Source organism: Pangasianodon hypophthalmus, chromosome 9, assembly GCF_027358585.1.
Source record: "Pangasianodon hypophthalmus isolate fPanHyp1 chromosome 9, fPanHyp1.pri, whole genome shotgun sequence".
Classification (NCBI taxonomy): domain Eukaryota; kingdom Metazoa; phylum Chordata; class Actinopteri; order Siluriformes; family Pangasiidae; genus Pangasianodon; species Pangasianodon hypophthalmus.
In genome coordinates, this window is record NC_069718.1 from 759,517 (window position 1) to 777,016 (window position 17,500).

General features: G+C 41.1%; 1 protein-coding gene across 1 annotated transcript in view; it reads right to left on the reverse strand.

Moving 5' to 3' along the window:
• The window catches only part of tert (telomerase reverse transcriptase), a 36,017-nt gene that overhangs the window by 4,373 nt on the left and 14,144 nt on the right, over positions 1-17,500 (reverse strand). Inside the window, exons 2-14 of the mRNA XM_034302331.2 lie at positions 17,217-17,500; positions 16,616-16,802; positions 13,778-13,931; positions 13,557-13,709; positions 13,178-13,339; positions 12,997-13,086; positions 12,025-12,107; positions 11,671-11,787; positions 11,445-11,516; positions 10,477-10,662; positions 10,247-10,373; positions 10,093-10,154; positions 9,837-9,961 (exon numbers count right to left, since the gene is read on the reverse strand). The exon at positions 17,217-17,500 is cut by the window's right edge and continues 962 nt beyond it. Coding sequence (XP_034158222.2) covers positions 9,837-9,961; positions 10,093-10,154; positions 10,247-10,373; positions 10,477-10,662; positions 11,445-11,516; positions 11,671-11,787; positions 12,025-12,107; positions 12,997-13,086; positions 13,178-13,339; positions 13,557-13,709; positions 13,778-13,931; positions 16,616-16,802; positions 17,217-17,500 — 1,802 coding nt within the window. The remainder of the gene's footprint in view (positions 1-9,836; positions 9,962-10,092; positions 10,155-10,246; positions 10,374-10,476; positions 10,663-11,444; positions 11,517-11,670; positions 11,788-12,024; positions 12,108-12,996; positions 13,087-13,177; positions 13,340-13,556; positions 13,710-13,777; positions 13,932-16,615; positions 16,803-17,216) is intronic.

The following is a 17,500-nucleotide window of genomic DNA, read 5'->3' on the forward strand; positions in this document are numbered from 1 at the left end:
CTTTAATACTGCGTGTCTTTAATACCGCGTGTCTTTAATACCGCGTGTCTTTAATACTGCGTGTCTTTAATACTGTGTGTCTTTAATACTGTGTGTGTTTAATACTGCGTGTCTTTAATACTGCGTGTCTTTAATACCGCGTGTGTTTAATACTGTGTGTCTTTAATACTGCGTGTCTTTAATACTGCGTGTCTTTAATACCGCGTGTCTTTAATACTGTGTGTCTTTAATACTGCGTGTCTTTAATACTGCGTGTCTTTAATACTGTGTGTGTTTAATACTGCGTGTCTTTAATACTGCGTGTCTTTAATACTGTGTGTGTTTAATACTGTGTGTCTTTAATACCGCGTGTGTTTAATACCGCGTGTCTTTAATACTGCGTGTCTTTAATACTGCGTGTGTTTAATACTGTGTGTCTTTAATACTGTGTGTGTTTAATACCGTGTGTCTTTAATACCGCGTGTCTTTAATACCGCGTGTCTTTAATACTGCGTGTGTTTAATACTGTGTGTCTTTAATACTGCGTGTCTTTAATACTGTGTGTCTTTAATACTGTGTGTGTTTAATACTGCGTGTCTTTAATACTGTGTGTCTTTAATACTGTGTGTCTTTAATACCGCGTGTGTTTAATACCGCGTGTCTTTAATACTGCGTGTCTTTAATACTGCGTGTCTTTAATACTGCGTGTCTTTAATACTGTGTGTCTTTAATACTGCGTGTCTTTAATACTGCGTGTCTTTAATACTGTGTGTCTTTAATACTGTGTGTCTTTAATACTGTGTGTCTTTAATACTGCGTGTCTTTAATACTGCGTGTCTTTAATACTGCGTGTCTTTAATACTGCGTGCCTTTAATACTGCGTGTCTTTAATACCGCGTGTGTTTAATACCGCGTGTGTTTAATACCGCGTGTGTTTAATACCGCGTGCGTTTAATACCGCGTGTCTTTAATACCGCGTGCGTTTAATACTGCGTGCGTTTAATACTGCGTGTCTTTAATACCGCGTGTCTTTAATACTGCGTGTCTTTAATACTGCGTGTGTTTAATACTGCGTGTGTTTAATACTGCGTGTGTTTAATACTGCGTGTCTTTAATACTGTGTGTGTTTAATACTGCGTGTCTTTAATACTGCGTGTCTTTAATACCGCGTGTGTTTAATACTGTGTGTCTTTAATACTGTGTGTGTTTAATACTGCGTGTCTTTAATACTGTGTGTCTTTAATACTGCGTGTCTTTAATACCGCGTGTGTTTAATACTGCGTGTCTTTAATACTGCGTGTCTTTAATACTGTGTGTCTTTAATACTGTGTGTGTTTAATACTGCGTGTCTTTAATACTGCGTGTCTTTAATACCGCGTGTGTTTAATACTGTGTGTCTTTAATACTGCGTGTCTTTAATACTGCGTGTCTTTAATACCGCGTGTGTTTAATACTGTGTGTCTTTAATACTGCGTGTCTTTAATACTGTGTGTCTTTAATACTGTGTGTGTTTAATACTGCGTGTCTTTAATACTGCGTGTCTTTAATACTGTGTGTGTTTAATACTGTGTGTCTTTAATACCGCGTGTGTTTAATACCGCGTGTCTTTAATACTGCGTGTCTTTAATACTGCGTGTCTTTAATACTGCGTGTCTTTAATACTGTGTGTGTTTAATACTGTGTGTCTTTAATACCGCGTGTGTTTAATACCGCGTGTCTTTAATACCGCGTGTCTTTAATACTGCGTGTGTTTAATACTGCGTGTCTTTAATACTGCGTGTCTTTAATACTGTGTGTCTTTAATACTGTGTGTGTTTAATACTGCGTGTCTTTAATACTGTGTGTCTTTAATACTGCGTGTGTCTTTAATACCGCGTGTCTTTAATACCGCGTGTCTTTAATACTGCGTGTCTTTAATACTGTGTGTCTTTAATACTGTGTGTCTTTAATACTGTGTGTGTTTAATACTGCGTGTCTTTAATACTGCGTGTCTTTAATACTGCGTGTCTTTAATACTGCGTGTCTTTAATACTGTGTGCCTTTAATACTGCGTGCGTTTAATACTGCGTGCGTTTAATACTGTGTGCGTTTAATACTGCGTGTCTTTAATACTGCGTGTCTTTAATACTGCGTGTCTTTAATACTGCGTGTGTTTAATACTGCGTGTGTTTAATACTGCGTGTGTTTAATACTGCGTGTCTTTAATACTGCATGTGTTTAATACTGCGTGTCTTTAATACTGCGTGTCTTTAATACCGCGTGTGTTTAATACTGTGTGTCTTTAATACTGTGTGTGTTTAATACTGCGTGTCTTTAATACTGCGTGTCTTTAATACTGTGTGTGTTTAATACTGTGTTGTGTTTAATACTGTGTGTCTTTAATACTGCGTGTCTTTAATACTGTGTGTGTTTAATACTGCGTGTCTTTAATACTGTGTGTGTTTAATACTGCGTGTCTTTAATACTGTGTGTGTTTAATACTGTGTGTCTTTAATACTGCGTGTCTTTAATACTGTGTGTGTTTAATACTGCGTGTCTTTAATACTGTGTGTGTTTAATACTGCGTGTCTTTAATACTGTGTGTGTTTAATACTGCGTGTCTTTAATACTGTGTGTGTTTAATACTGCGTGTCTTTAATACTGCGTGTGTTTAATACTGTGTGTGTTTAATACTGCGTGTCTTTAATACTGTGTGTGTTTAATACTGTGTGTCTTTAATACCGCGTGTGTTTAATACTGTGTGTCTTTAATACCGCGTGTGTTTAATACTGCGTGTCTTTAATACTGCGTGTCTTTAATACTGCGTGTGTTTAATACTGTGTGTCTTTAATACTGCGTGTCTTTAATACTGTGTGTGTTTAATACTGCGTGTCTTTAATACTGTGTGTGTTTAATACTGTGTGTCTTTAATACCGCGTGTGTTTAATACTGTGTGTCTTTAATACCGCTTGTGTTTAATACTGCGTGTCTTTAATACTGCGTGTCTTTAATACTGCGTGTTTAATACTGTGTGTGTTTAATACTGTGTGTGTTTAATACTGCGTGTCTTTAATACTGCGTGCGTTTAATACTGTGTGTCTTTAATACTGTGTGTCTTTAATACTGCGTGTCTTTAATACTGCGTGCCTTTAATACTGCGTGTCTTTAATACTGCGTGTCTTTAATACTGCGTGTCTTTAATACTGTGTGCCTTTAATACTGCGTGTCTTTAATACTGCGTGTGTTTAATACCGCGTGTGTTTAATACCGCGTGTGTTTAATACTGCGTGCGTTTAATACCGCGTGTCTTTAATACTGCGTGTCTTTAATACTGCGTGTCTTTAATACTGCGTGTTTAATACTGCGTGTCTTTAATACTGCGTGCGTTTAATACTGCGTGTCTTTAATACTGCGTGTCTTTAATACCGCGTGTCTTTAATACTGCGTGTCTTTAATACCGCGTGTCTTTAATACTGTGTGTTTAATACTGCGTGCGTTTAATACTGCGTGCGTTTAATACTGCGTGCGTTTAATACTGTGTGTTTAATACTGCGTGCGTTTAATACTGCGTGTCTTTAATACTGCGTGCGTTTAATACTGCGTGTCTTTAATACCGCGTGTCTTTAATACTGCGTGTCTTTAATACTGCGTGTCTTTAATACCGCGTGTCTTTAATACCGCGTGTCTTTAATACTGCGTGTCTTTAATACTGCGTGCGTTTAATACCGCGTGTCTTTAATACCGCATGTGTTTAATACTGTGTGTTTAATACTGCGTGCGTTTAATACTGCGTGCGTTTAATACTGTGTGTTTAATACTGCGTGTGTTTAATACTGTGTGTTTAAAACCGCGTGTCTTTAATACTGCGTGCGTTTAATACTGCGTGCGTTTAATACTGCGTGTCTTTAATACTGCGTGCGTTTAATACTGCGTGCGTTTAATACTGCAGTATTTAATACTTTAATACTGCGTGTTTAATACTGTGTGTCTTTAATACTGCGTGTGTTTAATACCGCGTGTGTTTAATACCGCGTGTTTAATACTGCGTGTCTTTAATACTGCGTGTGTTTAATACTGCGTGTCTTTAATACTGCGTGTGTTTAATACTGCGTGTGTTTAATATTGCGTGCGTTTAATACTGCGTGTCTTTAATACCGCGTGTGTTTAATACCGCGTGTCTTTAATACTGCGTGTCTTTAATACTGCGTGTCTTTAATACTGCGTGTGTTTAATACCGCGTGTCTTTAATACCGCGTGTGTTTAATACCGCGTGTGTTTAATACTGCGTGTCTTTAATACTGCGTGTGTTTAATACTGCGTGTCTTTAATACTGCGTGTGTTTAATACTGCGTGTGTTTAATATTGCGTGCGTTTAATACTGCGTGTCTTTAATACCGCGTGTGTTTAATACCGCGTGTCTTTAATACTGCGTGTGTTTAATACTGCGTGCGTTTAATACTGCAGTATTTAATACTTTAATACTGCGTGTTTAATACTGCGTGTCTTTAATACTGCGTGTTTAATACTGCGTGTCTTTAATACTGCGTGTCTTTAATACTGCGTGTCTTTAATACTGCGTGCGTTTAATACTGCGTGTCTTTAATACTGCGTGTCTTTAATACTGCGTGCGTTTAATACTGCGTGTCTTTAATACCGCGTGTCTTTAATACTGTGTGTTTAATACTGCGTGCGTTTAATACTGCGTGCGTTTAATACTGTGTGTTTAATACTGCGTGTGTTTAATACTGCGTGTCTTTAATACTGCGTGCGTTTAATACTGCGTGTCTTTAATACCGCGTGTCTTTAATACTGCGTGTCTTTAATACCGCGTGTCTTTAATACTGCGTGTCTTTAATACTGCGTGCGTTTAATACTGCGTGCGTTTAATACTGCAGTATTTAATACTTTAATACTGCGTGTTTAATACTGCGTGTCTTTAATACTGCGTGTTTAATACTGCGTGTCTTTAATACTGCGTGTCTTTAATACTGCGTGTCTTTAATACTGCGTGCGTTTAATACCGCGTGTCTTTAATACCGCGTGCGTTTAATACCGCGTGTCTTTAATACCGCGTGTGTTTAATACCGCGTGTCTTTAATACTGCGTGCGTTTAATACTGCGTGTGTTTAATACTGCGTGCGTTTAATACTGCGTGCGTTTAATACTGCGTGTCTTTAATACCGCGTGTCTTTAATACTGTGTGTTTAATACTGCGTGCGTTTAATACTGCGTGCGTTTAATACTGTGTGTTTAATACTGCGTGCGTTTAATACTGCGTGTCTTTAATACTGCGTGCGTTTAATACTGCGTGTCTTTAATACCGCATGTGTTTAATACTGTGTGTTTAATACTGCGTGCGTTTAATACTGCGTGCGTTTAATACTGTGTGTTTAATACTGCGTGTGTTTAATACTGCGTGCGTTTAATACTGCGTGCGTTTAATACTGCGTGTCTTTAATACTGCGTGCGTTTAATACTGCGTGCGTTTAATACTGCAGTATTTAATACTTTAATACTGCGTGTTTAATACTGCGTGTCTTTAATACCGCGTGTCTTTAATACTGCGTGTCTTTAATACTGCGTGTGTTTAATTCTGCGTGTCTTTAATACTGCGTGTCTTTAATACTGCGTGTGTTTAATACTGCGTGTCTTTAATACTGCGTGTCTTTAATACTGCGTGTGTTTAATTCTGCGTGTCTTTAATACTGCGTGTCTTTAATACTGCGTGTGTTTAATTCTGCGTGTCTTTAATACCGCGTGTGTTTAATACCGCGTGTCTTTAATACTGCGTGCGTTTAATACTGCGTGTGTTTAATACTGCGTGTGTTTAATTCTGCGTGTGTTTAATACCGCGTGTCTTTAATACCGCGTGTCTTTAATACTGTGTGTTTAATACTGTGTGTGTTTAATACTGCGTGCGTTTAATACTGCGTGCGTTTAATACTGTGTGTGTTTAATACTGCGTGTGTTTAATGCTGCGTGTGTTTAATACTGCGTGTCTTTAATTCTGCGTGTGTTTAATACCGCGTGTCTTTAATACCGCGTGTCTTTAATACTGTGTGTTTAATACTGTGTGTGTTTAATACTGCGTGCGTTTAATACTGTGTGTCTTTAATACTGCGTGCGTTTAATACTGCGTGCGTTTAATACTGCAGTATTTAATACTTTAATACTGCGTGTTTAATACTGCGTGTCTTTAATACCGCGTGTCTTTAATACTGCGTGTCTTTAATACTGCGTGTGTTTAATTCTGCGTGTCTTTAATACTGCGTGTCTTTAATACTGCGTGTGTTTAATACTGCGTGTCTTTAATACTGCGTGTCTTTAATACTGCGTGTGTTTAATTCTGCGTGTCTTTAATACTGCGTGTCTTTAATACTGCGTGTGTTTAATACTGCGTGTCTTTAATACTGCGTGTCTTTAATACTGTGTGCGTTTAATACTGCGTGCGTTTAATACTGCGTGTCTTTAATACTGCGTGCGTTTAATACTGCGTGCGTTTAATACTGCAGTATTTAATACTTTAATACTGCGTGTTTAATACTGCGTGTCTTTAATACCGCGTGTCTTTAATACTGCGTGTCTTTAATACTGCGTGTGTTTAATTCTGCGTGTCTTTAATACTGCGTGTCTTTAATACTGCGTGTGTTTAATACTGCGTGTCTTTAATACTGCGTGTCTTTAATACTGCGTGTGTTTAATTCTGCGTGTCTTTAATACTGCGTGTCTTTAATACTGCGTGTGTTTAATTCTGCGTGTCTTTAATACCGCGTGTGTTTAATACCGCGTGTCTTTAATACTGCGTGCGTTTAATACTGCGTGTGTTTAATACTGCGTGTGTTTAATTCTGCGTGTGTTTAATACCGCGTGTCTTTAATACCGCGTGTCTTTAATACTGTGTGTTTAATACTGTGTGTGTTTAATACTGCGTGCGTTTAATACTGCGTGCGTTTAATACTGTGTGTGTTTAATACTGCGTGTGTTTAATGCTGCGTGTGTTTAATACTGCGTGTCTTTAATTCTGCGTGTGTTTAATACCGCGTGTCTTTAATACCGCGTGTCTTTAATACTGTGTGTTTAATACTGTGTGTGTTTAATACTGCGTGCGTTTAATACTGCGTGCGTTTAATACTGTGTGTTTAATACTGTGTGTCTTTAATACCGCGTGTCTTTAATACTGCGTGCGTTTAATACTGTGTGTCTTTAATACTGCGTGTCTTTAATACTGCGTGTCTTTAATACTGCGTGTCTTTAATACCGCGTGTGTTTAATACTGCGTGCGTTTAATACTGCGTGTCTTTAATACTGCGTGCGTTTAATACCGCGTGCGTTTAATACCGCGTGTCTTTAATACCGCATGTGTTTAATACTGTGTGTTTAATACTGCGTGCGTTTAATACTGCGTGCGTTTAATACTGTGTGTTTAATACTGCGTGTGTTTAATACTGTGTGTTTAATACTGCGTGCGTTTAATACTGCGTGCGTTTAATACTGCGTGTCTTTAATACTGCGTGCGTTTAATACTGCGTGCGTTTAATACTGCAGTATTTAATACTTTAATACTGCGTGTTTAATACTGCGTGTCTTTAATACTGTGTGTCTTTAATACTGCGTGTGTTTAATTCTGCGTGTCTTTAATACTGCGTGTCTTTAATACTGCGTGTGTTTAATTCTGCGTGTCTTTAATACCGCGTGTGTTTAATACCGCGTGTCTTTAATACCGCGTGCGTTTAATACTGCGTGTGTTTAATTCTGCGTGTGTTTAATACCGCGTGCGTTTAATACCGCGTGCGTTTAAAACCGCGTGTGTTTAAAACTGCGTGTCTTTAACACTGCGTGTCTTTAATACCGCGTGCGTTTAATACCGCGTGCGTTTAAAACCGCGTGTGTTTAAAACCGCGTGTCTTTAATACTGCGTGTCTTTAATACTGCGTGTGTTTAATACTGTGTGCGTTTAATACTGCGTGTTTAATACTGCGTGTGTTTAATACCGCGTGTCTTTAATACTGCGTGCGTTTAATACTGTGTGTTTAATACTGCGTGTGTTTAATACCGCGTGTCTTTAATACCGCGTGTCTTTAATACCGCGTGTCTTTAATACTGTGTGTTTAATACTGCGTGTGTTTAATACTGCGTGTTTAATACTGCGTGTGTTTAATACTGTGTGCGTTTAATACTGTGTGTTTAATACTGCGTGTCTTTAATACTGCGTGTCTTTAATACCGCGTGTCTTTAATACCGCGTGTCTTTAATACTGCGTGTCTTTAATACTGTGTGTTTAATACTGCGTGTGTTTAATACTGCGTGTTTAATACTGCGTGTGTTTAATACCGCGTGTCTTTAATACCGCGTGCGTTTAATACTGTGTGTTTAATACTGCGTGTGTTTAAAACTGCGTGTCTTTAATACCGCGTCGCGTGTCTTTAATACTGCGTGTCTTTAATACTGCGTGTGTTTAATACTGCGTGTGTTTAATACTGTGTGCGTTTAATACTGTGTGCGTTTAATACTGCGTGCGTTTAATACTGCGTGCGTTTAATACTGCGTGTCTTTAATACCGCGTGTCTTTAATACCGCGTGTCTTTAATACCGCGTGTGTTTAATACCGTGTGTGTTTAATACTGTGTGCGTTTAATACTGCGTGCGTTTAATACTGCGTGTCTTTAATACCGCGTGTCTTTAATACCGCGTGTCTTTAATACTGCGTGTGTTTAATACTGTGTGTGTTTAATACTGCGTGCGTTTAATACTGCGTGCGTTTAATACTGCGTGTCTTTAATACCGCGTGTCTTTAATACCGCGTGTCTTTAATACTGCGTGTGTTTAATACTGTGTGCGTTTAATACTGCGTGTGTTTAATACTGTGTGTCTTTAATACTGCGTGTGTTTAATACTGCGTGTTTAATACCGCGTGCGTTTAAAACCGCGTGTGTTTAAAACTGCGTGTCTTTAATACTGCTTGTCTTTAATACTGCGTGTGTTTAATACTGTGTGCGTTTAATACTGCGTGTTTTTAATTTCTTATAAAGAAAGAGAACTTTAGAGACCCATGATAACGACCACAGAATTACCGTGCTGCGTTCTTACACTGCCCCCTGGTGGACGTAGACCTCGATGAGGACACAACAGTCTTCATGATTACAGCAGCAGTGGAACAAGGCTGAGACTCGAGCATCAGGTGTTTATCATTAAATATATACATTCTGGAGAACGACTACAACAAAATTTGTTTCATGATTGAACAATCTGTTGATTAGTTGTTGATTATTATTCCTAATGATTTCCTGCTTCAGCTGCAGTGACTAATTTCAAAGTTAAAATAAGGAATTAGGAATTTTATGAAAAGATTGCACCAGTCCAATATCCAGTACCTGTATCGGACTGACACCAGCAAACAACGGGGCTCAGATATCAGAGATCCCATAAAAAAAAAAAAAGTAAATAAAAAAAAAAAACGTCAAAGATTTGGAAAAGAAATTTATTCTTGGAACTGGAAATGTTTACATATAAAGAGACTTGACTGTTTTTTTCTTTTGATATTATTTGTAATATATTTACAATGTAAGTGATTTGTTTGTGAAAGAGTTTAACTGTGACGTGTTTCAGTTAAAGAAAACATTTTAAAGCTTGGTCATTTTTAAAGAAAGTAACATGGGACGGGTTTCGGGTTCGGCTGATACTCAAGGGCTCGGTACCGGTATTGGAAAATATCTCATCATTAATACGAATTATTTACGATAATTATTAACTCCTTCCATGAAACTTGGCATCGGGGGTTTGTTTACTTTTATATGGGTGATAAATGAAGACCCATGTATTAGTGTGTGTGTGTGTGTGTGTGTGTGTGTGTGTGTGTGGTGTGTGTGTGTGTGTCTTGCCTGAGTTGCTGTGTGTGATGCTCTTGGTGGTAATCTTCACCATACTCCAGATCATCTTCAGGAAAAAACTCGGGTTCGTCCACACACCCTGCCCTAACGGCAAACTCTTCACACACACATGAAACCTTAACACACACACACACACACACACACACACACACACACACACACAGTGATTGATGCTGATGTATAGCGCTACATGGGGAAGAGATACACAGAGCAGAGATGGATGGAGATGGGTGGAGAGGTGTGTTACCTCATGGCCTGCAGCAGGAGAAGCTTGTAGATGTTTTTGTACACCGCTTCAATGGAGTTTAACTGTAAGAGAATGAATAAAATCTATAATATTACATCACTAAATGTTTATTTTATATTATAAAGAGGTCAGTGTGTGTGTGTGTCTGACTCACACGAACATCCAGAAGAATGCTGTCACATTTCAGCCTTAGGATCATCAGCAGCTTCTTCCTCATGAACACGGCAGGTGAATGGGTGGAGCCTAACGTCAGGCTGTAGCGCAGCGATTGGCCAGCGTACCTGAATGGGCGTGGAGGAACAGTTTAAAGTTGGGTTTAAAACGTAAATATGGATGGAGATGGACTGATGGAGAGATGGAGAGATGGAGAGATGGTGTTTGTACCCGGAGTAGTCGTTGTAGACGTGGAGGGAGCGAGTGTCGATCAGCAGGCCACACCACGGGAACAGGCAGTGCGCTGGGAATTCTGTCATCGCCACACACTCCAGGTCATCACTCACCGGGAAATTCACCGCCACCTTCTGAGGGTTAATCACACAGCCGTAATCAGGGACGCCCGCCATTAACGTCCTGACAGACAGACAGACAGGCAGACAGACAGACAGAGAGACAGACAGAGGGTTAATCACACAGCCGTAATCAGGGACGCCCGCCATTAACGTCCTGACAGACAGACAGACAGACAGAGAGACAGACAGAGAGACAGACAGAGGGTTAATCACACAGCCGTAATCAGGGACGCCCGCCATTAACGTCCTGACAGACAGACAGACAGACAGAGAGACAGACAGAGAGACAGACAGAGAGACAGACAGACAGAGGGTTAATCACACAGCCGTAATCAGGGACGCCTGCCATTAACGTCCTGACAGACAGACAGACAGACAGAGAGACATATAGCAAGACACACAGACAGGATATTTTTATTGTCCTAAGACAGACACAAACAGAGAGAAAAAGACAGACAGAAACAGAGACAGACAGACAGATGGAGAGAAAGCCAGACAGACAGAAACAGAGACAGACAGACAGACAGATGGAGAGAAAGACAGACAGACAGAAACAGAGAGACAGACAGACAGACAGACAGATGGAGAGAAAGACAGACAGAAACAGAGACAGACAGACAGACAGATGGAGAGAAAGACAGACAGAAACAGAGAGATAGAGAGACAGACAGACAGACGGAGAGACAGACAGATGGAGCGACAGACAGAGAGACAGACAGACAGACAGAGAGACAGACAGACAGACGGAGAGACAGACAGATGGAGCGACCGACAGACAGACAGACAGACAGACAATGTATTTTATTGAGTTAGATTGTATTAGATTGAGTAACACAGTCATACTTGAGGAAGTCCATTGCTTTACTCAGTCTTGGAGTGATCAGCAGAAAATCATCCACCAACCGCATCAGATACCTACACACACACACGCACGCACGCACACACACACACACACACAAACACACACACACAAACACACACAAACACACACGCACATACTTTACAGTGACGTCATTGTCTGACACAACAATATAACTATTTCAGCGTAGTGTGACGAGTCGACTCTCACCCTCCTTTCTCTGTGATGTTCTTCAGCACACAGTTCTCCATGTGGCCATAACACAAATTACACAGCATGGTGGAGACAGCAGAACCCTGAGGAACACCACACACCTGCCGGAACAGTCTACAAAACACACACACACACAGACACACTCACCGTAAAAGCCCAACACATTTCTGCATGGTCTATGAGCCTTGATCTTGATGACCAGTGCTAGTTAGAATGAATTCTAGGCTGTGTTGCAATGCATTATGGGTAAGAGTAACACTGCATGAAGACTTGAATTCTAGTTATTGGGACAGAGCCCAGGATTTATAAGAACCATTCTATCAAAGAGAACCGCCTGGGATGGAAACGTACTTCTTGTCGTATTGGATGATGTAGCTGCTCAGCATCTGCTTGAAGAACTGAAACACGTCTGCGCCCTTAACTTCCACCGAGAGCTGGAAGTGATAAATATAAATGATAAAATTTTAGCCGTTTATGCTAATTCATTTCATATTAAATGTCTATTGTCCCTCTCACCAGTGTCATCTTTTGACCTGAATCTTCCCCGATTTCATTCGATCGAGCCACATGTGTAGCAGGCATTGTGCTAGACCACCAGACTGACAAGGTCCTCACTTGCAGTAGAAGAAAAGTAAAAACATGGAGGGAATTGCAACTAGATGGAGATCTCTTCATACCACTCTCTCCTGTCATTATTATTAACTGCTACAAAATCGTTGCTCTACGAAGGAAAACTGGAAGAATCAGCAGAGGATTCGTGCATGTAAGCATTCCTTTCTTCCCCCGTCCCTCTAGAGTGCGAGCAGATAGCTTCCATGTTTTACACAATGCAGACCACACCAGGGTTCAGAAGAAACAAGTCCCAGACCTTGCTTAGAAAGACCAGGGATCGGTTCTCCGGACCGCTCCCAAGCTCAAATACAGCTTTCACACTCCAGCAAACATAGCGAAGGTCAGTGAAAACAACCGCAAGTCTAGACCACTCTCTGATGTCAACCCAATTTACCACCCAATTAACCTTAAAACAAAAAAACTGTAGTGTTGGTTGATCAGCAATGATTCTCAGCACATGATGCGAGCCTTACTGTATCAAGCAGGCAGACCATTTCTCTGCAAGAAGGCCAGTCAGGTGCTGGTTCTGTTCCTCATCAGCCCATTCCTGGTTCCTCTATCAACAAATGGGTCAATCCAAAATGTAGCAGCGCTACTTTTCTTTAATATTCCTAAATTCAGCATTTGACTCTGTGTGTTATACAGTATATGATCTTCAAACAGACAAACACCCACTCAAGAACAACAAAGTTGTTCTGTTTGGTCACATACCTTCTCCACTAGAATGGCGTCATGGAGCTTTCTGTTGTTCTGCTCCTCCATTACAAAACCCTTCATGTTCAACGATTCAAACGGTTCAGCCTTTATCAGGAAGATATTATACCAGGATCATGTACCAGACAACACAACAATGGGATAATTGTGGAATTGAATAGGACGACTTTCTGTGTACCCTGGTGCAGAAGTGTTTCCTGATCTCCTGTTCTGAGTCGGTATACACTTTAGCATAGTGTCTCAGAGAGAAGCAGTTCTCCTCCATTGGCTTGAGAACATCTTGCACTACCTCTAAAAGCTTAGAGTGGGGAAGACTATCATACGCCCCACTGATGTCCACCTGCAGAAACAGAGAGAGGGATGATAATGACCAGAAGATTATTCTAAAGAGGTTGAAAATGCAACAGATGGGAGAATACTAAAGAGTAAATGCTAAAAATGTAAACATGCAAAAGAAAATGAGAAAATATTAAGCTTTATACGTGTTAGGTCACTTGCTAATGCTGGCTAGGTAGCTTGCTAGTCTAGTCTGTGTGTGCATGAGAGGGATCTTGTACCTTAACAAAGTACAGCGGAGTGTGTGTGTGAGTGATGGATCTCAGCCCTCTGTGAATGTCCTGTCGTCCCCAGACAGTCGAGCCTAGCAGAGCTGGCTGCTCTCGCACACACACACTCAATACGTTCTGAAGATCTCGTACAGAACTCTGGAACTGCACAAGCATACTGCTCAGCTGGTGTAAGTAGCATACTAACCCACACACACATTATCGTTACACACCTGCATAGCTGCTCCCGTGCTGATCAAGCGTGTAATTGGCCGCATACCATTGGTTTTTGGGATAAATCTAATGCGAGATGTTACAGTGTTCTTCGGTAGTGATGCCACCTCTGCAGAACTCAGCTCCTCCCATTGGCCTTTAGAGAGATGCTCCCTAAAAATTACCCACAATACACAAAAACGCTTCAGCCTCATTACACAAAACCTGCCGTAGAACACTTCCATTATACGCAACATCCGAACTAGGCATATGCTGATAACTGTTTGCAGAAATATCATGATATTTAGCATTCAAAATATTCTTAACATGGGTACTTCAGAATTCTGTCACACCCCCATGTTCCATTCCAGAGCAGGCTACCTAGGTATGAATATGAAAGGAAAAACTACTGAATGCAATGTTCCAAAACACAAGGTCCTGTATTTAGTACTTGCTGCCAGGCCAGGTCTTATAGTAAGGAGTCATTACCAGCATGCCAGGCCAAGCACACCAAAGTACAACTGCTATAGTCAAGTGATATAGATGAAGTAGTGCTAACCTCATTACCTGAATGCTCGAACTTAAAGGTCAGGTCCTGTAGTTGGGGGTTAAAACCTGTAGGTCAGGTCCTGTAGGTGGGGGTTAACACTTGTAGGCCAGGTCCTGTAGTAGTTGGGGGTTAAAACCTGTAGGCCAGGTCCTGTAGTTGGGGGTTAAAACCTGTAGGCCAGGTCCTGTAGTTAAGGGTTAAAACCTGTAGACCAGGTCCTGTAGTAGTTGGGGGTTAAAACCTGTAGGCCAGGTCCTGTAGTTGGGGGATAAAACCTGTAGCTCAGGTCCTGTAGTTGGGGGTTAAAACCTGTAGCTCAGGTCCTGTAGTTGGGGGTTAAAACCTGTAGGTCAGGTCCTGTAGTTGGGGGTTAAAACCTGTAGCTCAGGTCCTGTAGTTGGGGGTTAAAACCTGTAGCTCAGGTCCTGTAGGTGGGGGTTAACACTTGTAGGCCAGGTCCTGTAGTAGTTGGGGGTTAAAACCTGTAGGCCAGGTCCTGTAGTTGGGGGTTAAAACCTGTAGGCCAGGTCCTGTAGTTAAGGGTTAAAACCTGTAGACCAGGTCCTGTAGTAGTTGGGAGTTAAAACCTGTAGGCCAGGTCCTGTAGTTGGGGGATAAAACCTGTAGCTCAGGTCCTGTAGTTGGGGGTTAAAACCTGTAGGTCAGGTCCTGTAGTTGGGGGTTAAAACCTGTAGACCAGGTCCTGTAGTTGGGGGTTAAAACCTGTAGGCCAGGTCCTGTAGTTGGGGGTTAAAACCTGTAGGTCAGGTCCTGTAGTTGGGGGTTAAAACCTGTAGCTCAGGTCCTGTAGTTGGGGGTTAAAACCTGTAGGTCAGGTCCTGTAGTTGGGGGTTAAAACCTGTAGCTCAGGTCCTGTAGTTGGGGGTTAAAACCTGTAGCTCAGGTCCTGTAGTTGGGGGTTAAAACCTGTAGACCAGGTCCTGTAGTTGGGGGTTAAAACCTGTAGGCCAGGTCCTGTAGTTGGGGGTTAAAACCTGTAGGCCAGGTCCTGTAGTTGGGGGTTAAAACCTGTAGGCCAGGTCCTGTAGTTGGGGGTTAAAACCTGTAGGCCAGGTCCTGTAGTTGAGGGTTAAAACCTGTAGCTCAGGTCCTGTAGTTGGGGGTTAAAACCTGTAGACCAGGTCCTGTAGTTGGGGGTTAAAACCTGTAGGCCAGGTCCTGTAGTTGGGGGTTAAAACCTGTAGGCCAGGTCCTGTAGTTGAGGGTTAAAACCTGTAGCTCAGGTCCTGTAGTTGAGGGTTAAAACCTGTAGGTCAGGTCCTGTAGTTGAGGGTTAAAACCTGTAGGTCAGGTATTGCAGTTGGGGGGTTAAAACCTGTAGGTCAGGTCCTGTAGTTGAGGGTTAAAACCTGTAGGTCAGGTATTGCAGTTGGGAAGTTAAAACCTGTAGGCCAGGTCCTGCAGTAGTTGGGGGTTAAAACCTGTAGGCCAGGTCCTGCAGTAGTTGGGGGTTAAAACCTGTACGTCAGGTGTTGTGGTTGGGGGTTAAAACCTGTAGGCCAGGTGTTGTGGTTGGGAGTTGTTGCCTGAATACCCCATTTCTGTAGTTTGAACTTATTATCTGAAGAGCAAGATCAGTAGTTAGGGGTTACCTATGTGTCTGTTGCTGTAGCAGTAGGAGTCACCATATGGTCCTGTAGTTCGGAGTGGTTACCTGAAGGTCAGGTTCAATAGTTTGTAGTCATTACACGAAGGTCGAGTTCTATATTTAGCAGTTGTTACCTGTAAGCCAGGTCCTGTTTTCAGGAGCCATTAGTTGAAGTCTAAGCCCTACAAAAGTCATTGCTGTAGTTCTGTAGTTATGGGTTGTTACCTGAAGGCCAGGTTCTGTTGATAGGAGTCATTACTTGCATGTCAGTTGCTGCAGTTAAGAGTTGTTAGCTGTAGCTTGGATTCATTAACTAAAGGTCCTGTAATTTGGCACTGTTACCTGTAGGCCAGGTCCTGCAGTTAGGGGCCATTACCCGAAGGTCCTATCTTGAATTCCAAGTTCTGTAGTTAGTAAGGATTGAAGTGTCTTTGATACATCAATGATTTAAAATTACATTTAAATGGGTCATTTGCTTTAGATATAATTGCTCTCCATCACTCCTCTGACATGTAGTACAGCTCCATCTAATGGTTCTTCCTGATATGACAATCTCTGTGGTTTTAATAGTATTCGTGCAGGCCTATGATATAGATTTAAGGATCGCTGCAGCAGCCAGTATTGATATTTGAAAATTACCGATAAAATTCAATAATTATCAGGTATAATTATCAGGTAAAATTTCCCGATTATTGATACCTGAAGGCCTGGTCCTGTAGTCTGGTCCAGATGTGTCGTCTGTAGAATCTCAGCGCATGTTTATGGCTGACGCTCTCTGTGACGTAAAATAAAGATTTGACAAGGCCTATCACAAAGTCCTTAAGCATCCAGAGTAAAAACTGCCCAAAAATCCACTCTCTGTAGCGATGCTCACTTGGGCAGTTACCTAAGGAACAGACGAGAGAGACAGAAGACCCGATCGGTTGTCTGATATGGCGACATATTCAACACACACTCCATTTATAGCCTCCTGATGTTTGTAAGAACAGCTTCAGTGGATCTTCATTTTGGACAAATTTGAAGTACAAGTAACTCTCCATCAAAGAAATGTTCCATAAATTGCTGACAGTTAAATCCTGAATGAGGCGACGCCAATATTTACTTAAGGTTAAAATACTGACGAATAAGAATAGTTATTCTTCTATAGAATATATTCTTCTAACTATTCTAAAAATTATGCAGTTATTGTTATATAAAAATTGCATAGAGGAATCTTATCGCTGCCTACTCTGATGTATCACACTTGGCCTCAAACTCTTTAGAACACGTTTCAAACTAGAGTACACCATGTAGGACTCACTTTTTTTATGCCCCAGCCAACGGCAGTCACTCACTCTGATCTTCCACATCACCTGAGCCAATGAGAGTTTTTCAAACTTCCCCAGTCGCAGGAAGTGCTTCACTCTGGACAGGAACTGCAGCATGTTGTGCTGGGAACCCCAGAGTTCATCTGGAATAACAAAGCGCACACACTCCCTCACAAACAGATACACTCTGTAAGACGAGCAATGAGAAGGCAAAAGAGACACCATGTCCCCTTTGCCCTCGCTCGTTGCGCACTTCTGAGACAGGAAGTGAGTGTAG